General features: G+C 42.9%; 5 protein-coding genes across 5 annotated transcripts; 3 read left to right on the top strand and 2 right to left on the bottom strand.

The window, feature by feature from the left end:
* Positions 1-1,120: 1,120 nt before the first annotated feature.
* Positions 1,121-1,834, bottom strand: LOC114844414 (histone H2B 1/2-like). The gene has a single exon (XM_029131775.3). It carries the CDS (start codon positions 1,804-1,806, stop codon positions 1,432-1,434), a length of 375 nt encoding a protein of 124 aa, XP_028987608.1. The 5' UTR covers positions 1,807-1,834; the 3' UTR covers positions 1,121-1,431.
* A 5,883-nt stretch (positions 1,835-7,717) lies between these two features.
* Positions 7,718-8,625, bottom strand: LOC114844404 (histone H3). Its single transcript, XM_029131765.3, has one exon. It carries the CDS (start codon positions 8,585-8,587, stop codon positions 8,177-8,179), a length of 411 nt encoding a protein of 136 aa, XP_028987598.1. The 5' UTR covers positions 8,588-8,625; the 3' UTR covers positions 7,718-8,176.
* Positions 8,626-8,837: 212 nt separating this feature from the next.
* On the top strand, positions 8,838-9,519 carry LOC114844408 (histone H2A-like). Its single transcript, XM_029131768.3, has one exon. The coding sequence runs from the start codon at positions 8,936-8,938 to the stop codon at positions 9,323-9,325; it is 390 nt and encodes a 129-aa protein (XP_028987601.1). The 5' UTR covers positions 8,838-8,935; the 3' UTR covers positions 9,326-9,519.
* A 5,030-nt stretch (positions 9,520-14,549) lies between these two features.
* On the top strand, positions 14,550-14,949 carry LOC114844709 (histone H1-like; the record flags this gene model as incomplete). The annotated part of the gene is made up of 1 exon (XM_029132258.3): positions 14,550-14,949. A coding segment is annotated over one exon (384 nt), but the record flags the coding sequence as incomplete, so codon positions are not given.
* Positions 14,950-15,977: 1,028 nt separating this feature from the next.
* On the top strand, positions 15,978-16,463 carry LOC114844417 (histone H4). The gene has a single exon (XM_029131779.3). It carries the CDS (start codon positions 16,013-16,015, stop codon positions 16,322-16,324), a length of 312 nt encoding a protein of 103 aa, XP_028987612.1. The 5' UTR covers positions 15,978-16,012; the 3' UTR covers positions 16,325-16,463.
* The last annotated feature ends 1,194 nt before the right edge of the window (positions 16,464-17,657 follow it).

Raw genomic sequence — 17,657 nt, 5'->3', positions numbered from 1 at the left:
ATCTAGAGACAAACTCATCACACACACTTCTTTCTGCCCTCTGTGTCGAAAATCATCCTTATGAACTGGAAAACTAAAGAAAAAAATTAAGCATTACTCAGTACCTGAACAGCTTGTTAGATTATACCACCTTAGACACATTGTCTGCTTCATCAAATCAATGACCAAAACTATACTCTGATTGATTCCATTTCACAGTAAGGATGCGTGGGGCTCGCGTACTGCGTCATGTCTGGCACAGTGGTGGTGGGGTGACTGGTGGTTGGGGGTGACTGCCTACCTAAGAAACCAGTACAACGGGACTGGTGAACTCTGGGCTGGCTGCATGGGTGCCCTGCGGTGGGGGTGTGGTGGCTGCTGAGACCGGCGGTCCTGTGCCGGAGTAGGGCCATTTTGAGGGTTGGCGTGTGCCTGTCTCCGGGGAGCGGAGGCGGGCCTCCCCGCCGGTGTGCGGGGGGCGGACCTGAGGGTGGAGACCTGGGTGACCTGCGTCCAGGGGACTCCCTCCGGGGGTGCCTGCCTGTGCCCGGAGGGGTGTCTCTCCCCTGGGGCGCTGCCCCTGCTCGGGTGGGGCACTGCCTGCCCTAGCGGTCCGACGCCCTCTGGTGACTGCTCGAGCCTGTTGCAGGGGGGGTTGGCGGACTACTCAGGCTACAACCTTCATTGGGCCCTGGGCGGCGGTTGGCCCTCAATGCACAAAGAGTATGTGTGTGCGTTTGAGTGTAGCACTACACAGGGCGAGCATGGGCATACTTGAGCGAGAGAATGGGTAAGTGTGAAAGAAGGGTGAGGATTGCTCTGGCTGTGCTGTGTGTGGCGCCTGGGCAGTAGTACTGCGGTCCCTGGGTCTCGGCTGTCTTTTCCTGGCTGGGGGTTGGGGGGGGTTGGTGGGATGGGTAGCAGAGCCAGTCGGGAACCTGGCTCTGCGGACCCTGGTGCTCTGCTTCCCGAATACATTTCTCCACATTCATCAACTTAGGTCTGCAAGGGGCGTCCTACTGATGGAGGGACCGGGGCTACCGGGAAGTGGTTCCGTCCCTTCCAAGTGGGATGCTCTGCAGTTTTTATTGCATTAGTCATACACACTCGTCCAGGAATCTGGGGGCTCCTTCCGGGGGGGCCAGTAGACGGAGCCTTCCCATGGATGGCTCAAACGGTTCAGTGCCTCAGGAAGCTTCTCACATCACTACCAGAAACAAGTATTAGAAATCAAAAAAGAAAAAGCTAATCAGATTATGCAGGGTTTTGTTCTTGGTTACCAACAGCTCAGCATGAATTCAGACCCATCAATGTAGTGAAAGCATGTGGCGGTTGTGGATTGGGTTTCAGATCTAATCAGTATGCCTCAGCTGTCATCAGGTCTAAAATGCTTCAGATCAGAGTGTGTGGCTCTTAAAAGAGCCTTTGTTTTTGTGGTGGTCGTAGCAGCATCTACTTGGAGCTGGTGTACTTGGTCACCGCCTTAGTGCCCTCAGAGACCGCGTGCTTGGCCAGCTCCCCGGGAAGCAGCAGCCTGACGGCGGTCTGAATCTCCCTGGAGGTGATGGTGGAACGCTTGTTGTAGTGCGCCAGGCGGGAGGCTTCGCCGGCGATGCGCTCGAAGATGTCGCTGACGAACGAGTTCATGATGCTCATTGCCTTGGAGGAAATGCCGGTGTCAGGGTGGACCTGCTTCAGGACCTTGTACACGTAGATGGCGTAGCTCTCCTTGCGCGTCTTCCTCTTCTTCTTGCCGCCCTTAGCGGCGGTCTTGGTTACAGCTTTCTTGGAGCCCTTCTTGGGGGCAGTCTTGGCTGGATCAGGCATCTTTGCAGACGTTTTGGAAATAAATTAATGCGCTTTGAGCTGCTATTCTTATACAGATCATATGCAAATGTTAATGTGCGGTCCCCGTTCTGGGATTGGCTGAGCTGATCGGTGGGCGGGTGTAGTTGCCAGGGAAATATACAGACTGTGCAGCTGACTTTTTTATCAACGTCTACATGGCCGCTGAAAGGCAGAAGAGTCCAACTGTTAAAAAAACACAAATATAAGCAGGATTTAGTTTTATTTATCCACCTACAATAACTAAATGAATAATTTTGTACAGCGGTTAGAAGCATCTTCCTTTGCTTCTCTTTTACCATGGGATGAGCAGTGCAAAGAAAACTCTCCTTAATTCTACAGGTGTCTATTTTATAACTGTATCACTATTCATTACGGTTTTATTCATTGTCGAACTGTGACTACATGTGACCGGTCGCTTTCTGCGTTGTGTAGTGTTTTTAAGGATCGACTCACAGCCGGGGTTTACGGTCGTCCAGTTTATTCTGACAAACAGGAATAAAAACGACCCACACCAGGGTAGAAATTTCTTCCTTCCTGCCACTAAATGTACCGGACACAAACACATATCTGAAGTTAGGTTGCTTTGTACAACTTCAAGCTAGAGGTATTGATCAACAAAACTAAACGAAAACCAATCTAGGACCTAAAAGTATCGACATACATGTATATAAAAGTAATGACTGATATAACATAATATTATTATACAGTACTAAGACCAGATTTTGTGTAATTATAACAATATATTATTATATAACCCAGTTACACAACCTGACCTACATGTGAACTTAACTCCCTCCTTTGAAGAGCCTCTACGTCCTCTCCAGTCCCCAGATATAAGGGACCCTGAATCTTTCTCCACCACAGGAGACTGGTTTCTATCACAACAGGCACCAATTAGTGCCAACGTCTCAAATGTCCATATCAAAGAACCATGAGTCCACTTTGTTGATCTACCTGTAAACCTCACAGGATTCCACCTCTGCTTATCATGCCAAAAGGACAGGCTGTCACATTTATCACTGAGAAGCTGCCTCTCGCAGAAATGGGACCACCAGCCATAAAATGTGGAATGTGCTCATCAAGAGAACGAGAGACTTCATTTGGATACAAGTTCTGGTTCAGATGCACCAGAGCTTTCAACTTCCATGAAACAGATGTCATTGTATTCTGTGGACAAAATATTTTCATTTGATATTAGATTGGTTTCTGTGTGATGTTCAATGCCTAATCTACAGATTTGCCAAGAAATTCCTAAAGTTACAAAGGGACTTCAACTCATCACCATGCTTTCCTTTGTGTGTAGACACAAAGTTGAAATACAGATACTCACATTCTTTACTTCTTTTAATCTGTGCAACATGCACATAGACTATGTCCACCAGCTACAATTAGGTATCTTCATTATTGTTTTACATTTTTAAGTGTAACAATTGTGTAATTAGTAATGTCCAGATTAGGTAATTTATAATTTGATTTTGCTTGCATTCATTATTCGTGTATGTTTTAGTGTTTACTGGTTGTTACATAAGACAAGACCAGTCATGAGGAATAACATTACATTTGTTTCATGTTTTAAGGGACCACGTATAAGCCTATATTGCTGTTTAACCATTCTGAATTCTCTGCTTATTTGAGTGTCAAAGTGATCATTACATGTTTATTGTGTCATGGTGTGATGGAACTTTGAGCTTGATGAAAAGAGGAAAGCTTAGTTATCCCAGATTTAGGAGCGATCCAAATCAAATAGTTTGATTCCTGATCTAAAGAGGTGGAACTCTTCACCACTGGTTGAACTAAATTCTCCGCCCTGCAGTGACCACTGCCTCAGGGATATTTAAACCAGTGACACCCTAGTGGAATCGGATTTCCCTCTATGTTAGAACTTCTTTCATCTTTTCTTTTTTTAACCTAAGTTAAACTAAGAAACACGAACGAACAACAAAATTTGTAACGTTAGAAAGTCAACAAGAAACTCAGCGAAACTAAAACTATTACAACCAGTCCTTAATCGACTCGCTATTTTTGATCGAACAAATTAAATTAGATTTCAGCCCGTTTCCCTTTTTGGCTGGTTTAAGTAGTGTTGACGCTTTGAAAAAGTCCAGCCTGCCTGACTGTTACTTCGCTGAACCCGAGCCGTCATCATTACCGCGGTCGACGATTCCTGGCCCAGAGGCCGTGGCACCGGGACCTGAGAGGGCACCTCTGCTCAACCAACCGGTAACGGGAGACGCTGCACAGCGGCTACAGCTCCAAACTAAGGCAAGACAAACATCACTAATCCTAATCACTAATCCTCTGTGATCTGAGAAGTCTGGTGTTTCTCAAAGCGCTAAAATCATCATCAAAATCATCAACAAAACAAAATCAAAACATCAAATCCACTTTGAACTAGTTAGAGAACTAGTTAGAGAACTAGTTAGATTAGTTAGTTTCGCTTGATCAAAGCCATCACACACTCAGTCAATTCACATTCTTTGTAGTTTCACTCATTGATTCATTCACTGTTCATCATCATCTTCTCTCATTTCCTGTTCTGTTTATTTGAGTATTTCCATCCATCCATTTTCTTAACCGCTTATTCCCTAATGCGGGGTCACGGGGGTGCTGGAGCCTAACCCAGCTGACTATGGGCGAGAGGCAGGGTAACACACACTCACACCTACAGGGTGTCCAATCAACCTAATGCACTGTGGGAGGCCGGAAAACGGGAGACCGTGCAAACTCCACACGTGTAAACTCCACACAGAAAGGCACCAGGGTCGCCTCCTGGAATCGACCCAGAACCTTCTTGCTGTGAGGCGACAGTGCTACCCACCGCACCACCGTGCCGCCCTTGAGTATTTATATGAGTAGTTATTCATATATTAGATTAATAAAACGTTAAAAGGAATCTGGTTTTGTGTGCATTCTTCTTCAGATTTAAGCAGAGATCACTGAACCGCGACAAGAATTCACGGCATAAGAGACTGATTTGGTTTTGTCACAAGAAAGTTGTTATTGTTGTTCATAACTGATAACTCATTGAATTGACATCTGGCGTTGGCTAGATTGATACAAGCATGGTTTCAGCTTTAAAACAAACCTGGTGCCCCAACTTCGAGGTATATTAATGTTTCTGCATTAATATGAAACTATTAATAATTTGAATCCGCTACAGTAGTGAATCATGGGACACTGCTTGGTCTTTACGTAGTAGGTCCATGAGACCACAGCTCTGACTGGGAGTCGCTTCACGCTCATCAGCCAGCCAGTCTCCGAGCCAGGAGGAGTTAATGTAAATAAATACATATACATTTTTAACAAAAGTTATGAGTAACTTTGCTGCTAAGTTCATGGCACCTAGTCCTCCATATTTGGTGCTTTTAAAGCGAAGTTCTCTTTTGGTGATTTAACTGACATAAATGTCATGTCATCTTTGGATTTCTTATTTGAATATTTATTGTGTATTTGTATGTATTTAATTGTTCAATGTGGACCCGGAACAAAGGTTATATGTTTGATGATAGGGAACTTCCCGCAGATTTTCCAGTGCACTGTCAATGTCCCGAGCATGCAACCACACAGCGCTGCGGGGAATGTCTTTGAGAACCAATTGCATTAAGCGCTTAAAGGTAGCTAGTAATTACGGTAAACTACCACAGTCCCTGGCCTATGGTGAATGTTGTTTTTGCTTGCGCCTCTCTCTCTAGCTCGACCTGCCATTACCCACTTCTTAAGTCTAAAGATCTGAACCAGGTAGAGCCAGCGAGATAATCCAGGGCGTCCGCAATCAAGCGTCCGTACTCCATACATGGCCACCGCAGTGCATAGGATATCAAATGGTTCAATCAATCCATTAGCTGCCATACTCCAGCTAGAGTCCTTTGCTGCCTTTTGCTTAGCCATAGGTAGTCTATAGGGGGTGTAGGCGGATGGGGGCTGCATCCCCCGTCTCTATGTGGTGCTGGATCAGTCCTGTCTGGGTGCAGTCCTCATCCCGAGCTGCGAAGATTTCCACATACTCCTGCAGGAGCAGTCCCAAATCCAGGGGCTGACCACACTGGATCCCCAATTCCTTGGCGGTAGTCTCCACTGAGGGTGGCAGGCCGATTGTAGCTGGTGTGCGCTGACCCACAGCTGTAGCTGCAGGCGACAGTCTGGTGATCTGCCTCTCCTTCCCGATGGTTGTTTCCGAGGTAACTCCGACTTCTTCGTCTGAAGAACAGAAGCTTGGAAGCTCACACCTACCACTCACTTTTAAGATACTCTCTCTGCTGGCATAGCACTATTACTACAACATCACAACTACTTCAACAAATGTGGAAGTACATTGTTGGATGTCACAACAATCAGTAAAATATAAAAACAATACAATCATACAGGAGTATGGGTATCTGCATCAGTATAGTGAATGTTTGTAGTTGTATGACCGTGGCGCCGACCAAGATGTTTACAGATCAGGACAGTTGTCCTTGAAGGGAGTCACAATAAGGCAAACAAGGCACAGCACACACACACAACACACACACGGTCCTGCCAAAAATTAATTACATATTCTCAATGATTCCAACTCAGCCAGGCCAGGTGTGATTTAAGACATTAGACTCATTCATTTCACAGTTTTTGTGGAAAACCAAGCCACAACGAATTAGTTTAAAAACTCTTAATAAATCCAGACGCCGTGGCGGCCTAGAACTACCTGGCTTCTATGGGGTAAGATCTCTATCTCTAATGAGGAGCGTAGTTTTTCAATTTTCAGCGCTTGGGCTCAAATTTTCCTCCTAGCTCTCGGTTCTTGGAGCCCCCTAAAGTCCTTTCCTCGCTCTTTCTCTTCTCCTGGCTTGCCTGCTGCGAACACAATGTTCCTACATACACACTGATCTGCACACCTAGGTTAATTGATAACCTTTAATTTAATATTACATTGAACCCTTGAACCTATTTGTGCCCTCCCTTTTTGTCACATTCAGCTGAGCCAGTTTGTGACTCCTAGCAAAAGTCACCAGCCAATAGGAGGCCAGAGCTGCTGACCAATGACATGACGCTTACTTTTCCCATGCAGAAGAGAGGCAATGAGAATGTAAAAGGAACACGGTGATGGTATTTTGGTTAAAACTTTAATTAAAAGCAGTAACGTCACTTATTATGGAAATTATGAACATCGTTGAGCTATTTTGTATTTAATTACATCGCTAACTGTGGTAATTGATTAAGCTAGCTTAACACTATTGGATAAAAAGCATTTACAGTCCAACATGATTTTTATTTTTTAATACTATCTATGTTTGTCCTTCTAGCTCTTGGGGGTTTGAGTTTGGAGTTAAATGGGAAATACAATGTATTTTCTTAGCTGAGCAAAGTCCAAGGTGACTTGATTCTCCAGACAGATAACAAACAAATGTTTCATTCAATTCCCTACACTAGCCGCAGAAAGAGGACGAAACTCGAAGAAATAAACAAATCAGTTGATCATCTGCACAGGGAATTTGCAGTTGTTGCCGTTCACTTCAACTGGTGTCTGTCCTGATCCACCGCACCGATGACCTGCAGTAGCAATTGATCACTTTTCAGTCTGACTGGTTATTATAAAAATATATTATATAAAATATATTATAATGTAATTCCATTTCTCTGTCAGACATCAACAAGTATAACGGCAGCCACCTGACCCCGGATGAATTTATTTATTCATGAATTTAAATTAGATTACGCAAAAACAGGTCACCTTTTATGAAAAAAAGAATGAACGCATTATAGCATCATACTATGTGACTTTTCATAGGAGTCACTATTATGTAACGTAACGTATTGCGGCACTTACAATCTTAGCCCTTGTACTGTTGAACAAATTATATTTCTAAATAAAAACCTGATTAAATAATTTTGTGCGTTGTGTGTTTATAACCATCTCAAAAGCAATTGATTTATTTGGCCACTCGATTTCACTAAGTAGTTTTCACTACTATTGTGTGAAAAAGCTTTGAATAAAGAACCCCTTTCAATACAGGGTTCAGTGCTTCAAAAAAGCTTCATTTGGTCATCACTAGCTATAACTAAATATAGTCAGGCCACAGGTTTCAAGACAAAATATTGGCACTTGACTCATTCAATTAAAGAAGTTATTTCATTCATTATGTCATTACAACAATGTGTAAACAAAATTTAAAAATATGGTTTATGAATAAAGCAGAGAGATCACTACATCCGACTGGTTTACTCTGCCTATAGGAAGAAAACATGGATATAGATAAACTGACTTTAAAATTTAAAAGGTGAGTTGTATTAATGAAAGTTGAGTACAGTCACAGTCTTTAGTTGATGTAGCGGCTCTTAAAAGAGCCTTTGTGTTTGTTATGGAGCAGACAGTTTAAGCCCTCTCCCCGCGGATGCGCCGGGCCAGCTGGATGTCTTTGGGCATGATGGTGACCCTCTTGGCGTGGATGGCGCACAGGTTGGTGTCCTCGAACAGACCGACCAGATAAGCCTCGCTGGCCTCCTGCAGAGCCATGACGGCAGAGCTCTGGAAGCGCAGGTCGGTCTTGAAATCCTGGGCGATCTCCCTGACCAGGCGCTGGAAGGGCAGTTTACGGATCAGCAGCTCGGTGGATTTCTGGTAGCGACGGATCTCTCGGAGAGCCACGGTACCGGGCCTGTAGCGATGAGGCTTCTTGACGCCGCCAGTGGCTGGCGCGCTCTTACGGGCAGCCTTGGTTGCCAGCTGCTTCCTGGGCGCTTTGCCTCCAGTGGACTTACGCGCAGTTTGTTTGGTACGGGCCATTTCGCTTCTATGTCACCGTTTACGGATAACTGGTAAAGCACTGAAAGAACTGCCACTCTTAAACTGTGGGATCGAATGAGGACGAGTGACGCTGCGGCTCCTGATTGGCGGACGGCACCTTCCTTAGCTCGGCTCCGCCTGGAGGAGCGAGTCCCGCCTGAACCTCCACCACCAATTGGAGGAAAGTCTTTAAAAAAAGTCCGTCAACACGCAGAGCGGCCGCCCTCTGCTGAGCCTCTTCACTGGTTGGTGAGGCAGGACACGTCCCGCTCTGACGGACATATAAAGGAGGGTTCCGGCTGTTGGAGGCATTCATTCTTGGACGAGCACGCAACAAAGTTTTTCAAAATGTCTGGCCGCGGAAAAACTGGAGGAAAAGCCAGAGCTAAGGCTAAGACCCGTTCGTCTAGAGCTGGACTCCAGTTCCCCGTGGGTCGTGTTCACAGGCTGCTGCGAAAAGGAAACTATGCGGAGCGCGTCGGTGCCGGAGCTCCGGTCTACCTGGCGGCTGTTCTAGAGTATCTGACTGCTGAGATCCTGGAGTTGGCTGGAAACGCTGCCCGTGACAACAAGAAGACCAGGATCATTCCCCGCCACTTGCAGCTAGCTGTCCGCAACGACGAGGAGCTCAATAAACTACTGGGTGGAGTCACCATCGCCCAGGGCGGCGTCCTGCCCAACATTCAGGCGGTGCTGCTGCCCAAGAAGACCGAGAAACCCGCAGGGAAGGCAAAGTAAACCTGGATCAGCTGTGATCAATGAAACGGCTCTTTTAAGAGCCACACAAACTAACTAAAGAATACATTTTTCATTTGTGAGCTAAGCTCTTCCTATTACTTAATACTTTATACAAGTTACATCTAAATATATTATATTCAGTTTATTATATAATGACAGACTATTGAACAAAACAAATACACTTCTATTCTATGCTGGTTTGCTCATTGGTTTAAATGAGGTCGTCCTGGTGAAATTCTCACTGAACCTCAATCATCCTCACTATACTCGCCTATTTTCCCTGCCTATTGACTAGAGGTGTTTTCCTCACCAGAAATGGTGTGTAAATCATCTGAAGCCTGGACACTAAATAGGCTGCCAGTGTCACTGCTGACCCCACACACCCTGCACCTTCATCCTGCACATGTCACAGAGCCATATCCACTAGAACCAGCAGACAGAGGCAGCTTGTGTCCCCAGGCTGTTTCTCAGCCAAACTACTGATCACACAAATCAATAACTCTTCACAAACAAAACATTTTTATCTGTTCATTGTTGTAAATAACTAATTAAAATTGTAAAAAAATGTCACAAACCCTTGCAGTTCAACTGCTTATTGGGCACCGCAAAGCGCAATATATATATATATATATATATATATATATATATATATATATATATATATATATATATATATATATATATATATATATATAAACATGACAAATACAATTCTAAAGGAGCGATGCATCAGTCTTCTCAAGCATGGTGTTGTTTTAGGTTGTTGCCTAAGAAGATTTTCTCGTCATCTGTCACACCAGAAGCTGCAGTTTACTTGGCTGTCATAATTGAAGATCCTCACTCTTTTTTCCTTGAGTTGTACTGAGTTTGCATTTTCATCCAAAGCATCACTTAGTGCAATCCTACAGTTGGGATGGTTTGTCCAGTTTTGGTCAATGCAATTTGAGGCCAGACATGGCTTTTTTAAATGTATCGGCAATGTTACCTGTAACTTTAAGAACATTTGCAAGACCATGTTTTTTGACCAATAAATGATGCTCTCTTCTCTCTGGTTCCCTATTTACAAATTACCAACAGAAATCAGAGTACATTGCTTGCATTAATGGATGGTTTTGGTGACATACAGAATATTCTACCGTTCACAACAGTGATGGAATGTCCAGCTCTTTTCACAGATTCAACTCTTTTGGGTGGGCTCTTGTGGCTCTGTAATGAAAATTTCTATGTATTTAAAAGTATTTTCTGTTGCAATAGAATTTATATATATTCATATTTATATATATTCATATAATCCAATAAGTAGTGTTATTTGTTCGATGTGTTATGAAACTTGGCATTCAGCATGAAAGTATCAAATCTATGTTACACTTTTCAGTGTTACATTTTGACTCCTTAGCAACAATGGCGATATTAAGGGAGGCACACAGAGAGAGATTCAGAACTACACTCTCGCAGGACACTGCAATTTTCTGACAGATCCTGTGAACTCAAAATTTCACTAAAATAAACCCTGGTGAGTCGTTAACATTTTTCCTCCTCATATGTCCATGGGAAAGTGTTAATCAGTGAACACTATAATTGCGCACTGATATTAGTGTTAGTCATTGGACACTATAATTGGGCACTAATATTAGTGTTAGTCAGTGAGCACTATAATTGGGCATCAAACTCTCACGTAGACGTCTGTGACCATACAACGACGCATGGTGCTGTCATTGGCAACAGTGAATTTAAACCCGACTTGGAGCCAGAGGGTCCCATTGTTGATATCATGAGGGGAAAGTATGGAGATGACAGCATCAGTTGTCTTTCTGTGTGGACAAAACAATATGGGTTTCCAGAAGGTGGTTCATTAAAAATAAAGCAAATTCATAATTTGGGTAATAAACTGACAAAATGCAAACACATAATGAAAATGGGAAAGCACAGTGAAAACAAAGGATTTAGAGGATGTGGAAAAACATAGGAAATGCTGGCAACAATGGAAAGATGAAGCTGAAAGTAGGGAAAGAAAACAATTACAAAAAGAGATGACTAAGGTTGGAGGTAGAACAGACAACAACTCTGCACCCGTGAAAAAGCCACCATCATAGTGTCACAGTGCTCCTACTCTTTATCCGCAGGTCACTGCAAGAAAACAACATCTTGAACACCTTTCACTTACTGCAGGAAGCGCTTTGTTGCTGTACGAGGATGATATCCTTGTCTGCAGTCCCAAAAAGGTCTTTTTTGAAACATTTAGCTGCTCAAGGGCACAAAGCTAGCTTGTCCAAACTTCAGTTTGTCCAGCAAGAAGTTACTTTCCTTGGACATGTTATCACAGCAGCTGGGAAATCGCTCATACCTAAAAGAGTTGAAGCTATCCAGACCATTCCAAGGCGGCTCACAAAGCGACAATTAACGTATTTCTTCGGAATGTGTTCATATTGTAGAAATTTATTCCCAATTATGCTGTCCTCGAAGCACCGTTGAGTGCCCTCATTCACATCACATTCATTGGACTCCTGACGCAGAGGCAGCCTTTGTAAATTTAAAGCTCGCTTTGCAGACTGCTCCTGTTGGAGAAAATATATTTTCATCTATTATTAATCTCATTTATCTTTGTTATTTATTCTATATCATTTAACCCATATAATCATTGGATCATTTATATTTATTTCTTTATATTCATTTATCTTTTTATGTATCATATTTAACCTCTTTTACATTTTCCATTTATGGTTTGCATTTGCTGTGCCTTATAACAGGTGCACAGACTTCTAACCACGTGTTTCCAAGTATTGTCATGTACGAAGAACAATTTTGTCACATTTGCTCTGTGCTCCTATTCAGGCGTAGGTGTTCAAAACCACAAGAGGTTTTGAGGAGTATTGCTATGCCTAATTGTGTGTTTCCGCATGTTAACAAGTGCACCAATGATGTGATGATGAATGCATGTACAAGCATCAATAAAATGTTGTGCTTTGGGGAAGTTCAACAGCTCCAACTTTGGTTCTTTCAGACCCTACTCAACCATTTGTTCAGGATGTGGATGAAAAAGACAGGTTCATGGTATCTGTACTGCTACAAAACCATGGTGGAAAACTACGACCAGTCGCTTACTTTTCTGCTAAATCTGACCGAGTGGCAGCCGCTGAAAAGTCTGTGCTGGCCTCTAGAGACATCGTACGATATTCTGATCTTGTGCTTATAGTTCCTAATTCTGTCTCTTTAATCTTGCTTGAACAAAAAAACATCTCATCTATCAGCTGCTTGCTGGTTACGATACCACACCGTCCTCTTAGACATGCCTAACATCACAGTTAAACAATGCACTATTCTGAATCCACTCCTGAAGATAGTGAACCCCACAATTGTGTTGCTTCTCTCCAGCAGGTGTGCACACCGAGACCTGACCTTCAGGAGACACCTTTGACTTACCCTGATTGTGTGCTTTTCACAGATGGATCTGCTTCCAGAGACCCTGATACTGGTGCTCCTTGTGTGGGCTATGCAGTTTGCACAGAGTATGATGTTCTCCACTCCGATCCTCTGCCATCTCATCTCTCTGCACAAGCAGCAGAACTGGTTGCACTCACTGAGGCTTGCAAATTGGCTGAAGACAAAACTGTCACCGTTTGGGTTGATTCCAGATACGCCTTTAGTGTAACACGTGATTTTGGAGCTCTGTGAAAACACAGAAATTTTCTTAAATCAGACAGTAAACCCATCTCTCATCATGATAAAGTTTCTGACCTCTGAGAAGTTATCCTGTTACCAAAACAAATTGCTGTGTGCAATTGCACAACACACACAACAGGATTTGACTCTGTCTACACACTCCATACAAACTGATTGGCTATTGCATTAACACTCTGGAGAAGGACAAGACACAGCAATAAAGGAAGTAAGAAACACTTTGTGTTGTTGCACCCATGACTGATCTGTGAAACTTCATCTGATACTAGTGATGACGCTGACACCGAAAAAGACTACTTTGTGTAAATAATGATACTTATGCTCTCTCATAAACAATGACTGTGTTCTATTCCTTTGCTAAGATTTATCATCAGAGGTGCTTTCACTTTTACAAAAACAGCTCTTGCCTTTTTGAGTAAACAATTTATGATGATAGCTACTGAAAATCTTTGTGAATTTGGCTAATTTCACAGAGTTGTTACATTCTGACTCCTTAGCAACAATGGCGTTATTAAGGGAGGCACAGAGAGAGAGATTTTAGAAGTACACTCTTGCAGGGCAACTGCACTTTTTCCGGTGTACTTCTTTTCTTGTATGAATAAACCAACATAAAGACAACTTTGATTGACTCTTATTAATTAATCAGTTCCCAACATTTTTTTTCCTCTACAGGCTCCCAATCTGCTCCTAATTTATTATCACTCTTATATTTTATAAGACCTTTATACCTTATATTTTATTTTTTATATTTATATTATAAATGGTTTGTGTGTTTCTAAGCAGCTGTTTATTATGCGTTTTCATTAAAGCCTTATTTTAATGCAGTGTTCTATACAAAAAATACACAGTCACCATTAAACATTTTAATCAAACCTTTAGGTCTTAACATTATAACACTAGATGATAACTCCTTTCATGTATGTTATTATCATTTTGCTACTAAGCATGGTCATAAAGTTTTAAAAAATGTAAGAATAGGAAGAATGGAAAGAGAATAATTAAAGTGTACAACTAAAATGCTTACTAAAAAACAAGAATCTTTCTTGTAAGTGCCACATGTAACCTTCAGTGGAGCATTTGGACTTTCGCCGTGTGTGTGCAGATTGTTGTTCTACTCTAATTACCGATCAGTGTTGCTGGAATTTGCAACGTTTAAAACCAGCATTAAACCGTTTGAATATTGAGGTGTAATTTCAGAATCGCTGCAGTTCATGAATCAAACTCATTGACCTCGGTCCTGAGAGGAAGTGACTGAAACTCCTCCATGATCCTCATCGTGTGTTTGCTGCCACAACAAATGCTTCCGTTTATTTTAAAACGACCCTTGACCGATGCTGGTTCGACTTTCACTCTCTGAACCAACATGTGGGGCAACAGGAAACCGGTTCTGGTGGTAGTTCGATCCAGTTTCAGTGATTTAGGACAGAAAATATCAGAACAGCGCTGCTCAGGACGCGGACTGACGGAAGTCTGGAGGCTCCACAGACAGAACGCAGCCCCCTTCCGCGCTCTACACGATCTGGACATGAAGACTGTCTGTGCCTGAAAATGGCAGAAGATCCAGACCAAGGGAACCGGCGCGTCCGGCTCCTTCAAGATCAACGAGAAGACCAACACCAAGCCCAAGAAGACAGCGGCCAAGAAGCCTGCTCCCAAAGCCAAGAAGCCCGCAGCCAAGAAACCCGCAGCCGCTAAGAAGCCCAAAGCAGCGGCAGCAAAGAAGCCGGCGGCCGCTAAGAAGTCCCCGAAGAAGGCGAAGAAGCCAGCAGCGGTCAAGAAGGCGGCCAAGAGCCCGAAGAAGATGGCAAAGAGCCCCAGGAAGGCAGCAAAAAGCCCCAAGAAGGTGGTGAAGAAGGCCGCTGCTGCCAAGAAGGCTCCGGCCAAGAAGGCAGCGAAGCCCAAAGCCAAGAAAACCGCGGCCAAGAAGTAAGCGGATCGGTCCACAACGTTTCTTACCCAAAGGCTCTTTTCAGAGCCAACACTTCAGCTAGAGAGCAAAACCTGTTCTGTTACCTAGAACACGCAGTAAAGCAGTGTTTCAATTTATAAATACAGCTTTTTTGAAAAGTTATTACTTTTACCGCGAGTTTTATAACATGCACATCCATCGACACATTATACAAAAGTAAAAACAACAATACTAATATTAATGGAAGTAACAGTGTCGTCATCATTAATAAAACCCTAACACGCAGTTTATCATGCAAACAATTTATAATAGCTATAGTTAAAGAGGATGGATTTACTTCAGTCTTCCCCTTATATCTCTATTTGCATTATCATTGTGTCATTGTCTTTTGTTATTTGTGTTAGTACCATTATATGTCTTCTTTTTCAAAGTTGGCTGTTAAAGTAGGGATGATCTACTGAAAGAGATTTGATGAAGAGACATGATGATGATGATCCACAGTAAATTCCTTGTGTCCACATTTCGCACAAAATACAAAGGAGCCATTTAACATCGTGTTAAATACCTAATGAGTTGATAATTTTAAAAATATTTAAAATAATATAAAACTAAATAACTATATTTTAGTGTCCATGCTCTATGAAAAAACTCACTTTAAGACAACTTCAGTGTAACATGTAACATAATCATAAAATGATTAGTAAGTTATTGTCATGTACATTTTTCTATGAGCCCACACAGCTTCGTTTACATGAAGCTTACAACGTTTGGCCTGTGGCTTTTCAGAAAGTACACAATATCATAGTAACTAATGGTCTTAGTAGTAACAACTATGGTTTGGTTGTTTGCTGATGTAATTTAGTTTATTTACTTGCTTAAGTGTAAATGCCATGTTTTCTGTGCAAATTTCATGTAGTGTAATGAATTATCATTTTTTTTGAAAACCAAAGACCATTGGGTGACGCCCATTGAAACTATAACGAACTGCATAGAACGAAACGCCCCCCGCCCATGTCTCCACTCACGTCCTCATACAGTGAATATATACAATACTCTCCGACAGCCATGTCATTCCAGGAACGGGCAACCAGTGAGCAATCATGAGTGGACGAGGCAAAGGCGGCAAGGGGCTTGGTAAAGGAGGCGCCAAGCGTCACCGTAAAGTTCTACGTGACAACATCCAGGGTATAACTAAGCCCGCCATCCGTCGTCTGGCTCGCCGTGGTGGAGTCAAGCGCATCTCTGGTCTCATCTACGAGGAGACTCGCGGCGTGTTGAAGGTTTTCCTGGAGAACGTGATCCGTGACGCAGTCACTTACACCGAACACGCCAAGAGGAAGACTGTGACCGCCATGGATGTGGTCTACGCCTTGAAGAGGCAGGGACGTACTCTGTATGGCTTCGGAAGTTAAACTGGACCCAACGATAACCACCAAAGGCTCTTTTAAGAGCCACACACTCTGCTATGAGCTACTTCCTAGTGTGAAAAGTGGTATGAAGCTAGGCATTGAATCGTTACTGCTATAAAATTATATATTTTTTTTAAATATTTATGTAAACAATGGTTAATGATGTTACTTTATAGTTTATATAAGATTGACTTTCAGATTTAAGTGTGTGCTTGTAATAATGAAAGTTGAGTACAGTCACAGTCTTTCGTCGATAACCGCCGCTCTTAAACTGTGGGATCGAATGAGAACGAGTGACGCTGCGGCTCCTGATTGGCGGACGGCCTCTGCAGCTCGGCTCCGCCTGGAGGAGCGAATCCCGCCTGAACAGTCTCAGATCAGAGACGCGAACTCAAACAAGTCAAACAGTACGCATAGCTCCGCCCACATCTGACTCTGGATCGGTGCACGAAAATACTGGAGAGAAGCCTGAAGTCGAAGCCATCATGGCCGCCAGCTCCGACTCCCTCCCGTTGGGGGAGATTGAACGGGCTGTAACGGCAGGTGTGCGGGCTGAGGCTCCGCTTCAAACTGCCGTTCTGTCATAAACACCATTAATGAGGAGTCAAGTAGGTTTAAAAAGAATATTTCTGTGGCGCCGGTGGAGAATTAGTTGGCTAACTATACTAGCTAGCCGAAGTTACGTCCAGGCTAAAAACAAAAGTTTCCAGATCAGATGTGGGCGGGGTTTGCGCGCACAGTTTGAGGTGATTGAGTTCGCGTCTCTGATCTGAGACCAGCGCTGTTTGAGGGTAGGGTTGGAGTCTAATTGCCCATTCATGAATATTCAGTTTTACACTCGGCCAACATTTAACATTTACATTTAACGTTTAGCATTTAATATTTACATTTAACATTTAACATTTAGACTTTTGCACATTTAACTAAATGTGAGAAAACATGTGTCATTTAGTTAAATGTGAGAAAACTAGTTATAGGTGCTCCTTTTACATTTGGCACCCCATACAGGCTGTTTCTGAGCCAAACTCTACCAGTCACACAATACAATCCCTCAGTGACACTTCACAGACACAAACATAAATGTACAATAACCACTGTTGAATGTGACAGCGAGCTGCAGTTTATATTCATTATTTGATCATTGTTGTACATAACTATAATTTTTTTTTCACAAGAGGAAATAAGAGGAAGGAATATATATATAATGATTATGAGCATCACACAAGAGCCTAGTTCTGTTCTGTATATATGTCAAATGATATGTAGGCATCAACTTGAGCTTGAAGCCATAATGAAGCAGTTCATTACAATAACTTCAGTCACTAAGCTGAAGGCT

This window comes from Betta splendens, chromosome 17, assembly GCF_900634795.4.
Source record: "Betta splendens chromosome 17, fBetSpl5.4, whole genome shotgun sequence".
NCBI lineage: Eukaryota > Metazoa > Chordata > Actinopteri > Anabantiformes > Osphronemidae > Betta > Betta splendens.
Note: the sequence above shows the minus strand (reverse complement) of the source record. Positions and strands in the feature narration are given on the sequence as shown.

What these genes read in the sequence shown, in the direction of transcription:
- LOC114844408 (XM_029131768.3), top strand. Translation starts at nt 8,936, where the DNA reads ATGTCTGGCCGCGGAAAAACTGGAGGAAAAGCCAGAGCTAAGGCTAAG.
- LOC114844404 (XM_029131765.3), bottom strand. Translation starts at nt 8,587, where the DNA reads ATGGCCCGTACCAAACAAACTGCGCGTAAGTCCACTGGAGGCAAAGCG.
- LOC114844417 (XM_029131779.3), top strand. Translation starts at nt 16,013, where the DNA reads ATGAGTGGACGAGGCAAAGGCGGCAAGGGGCTTGGTAAAGGAGGCGCC.
- LOC114844414 (XM_029131775.3), bottom strand. Translation starts at nt 1,806, where the DNA reads ATGCCTGATCCAGCCAAGACTGCCCCCAAGAAGGGCTCCAAGAAAGCT.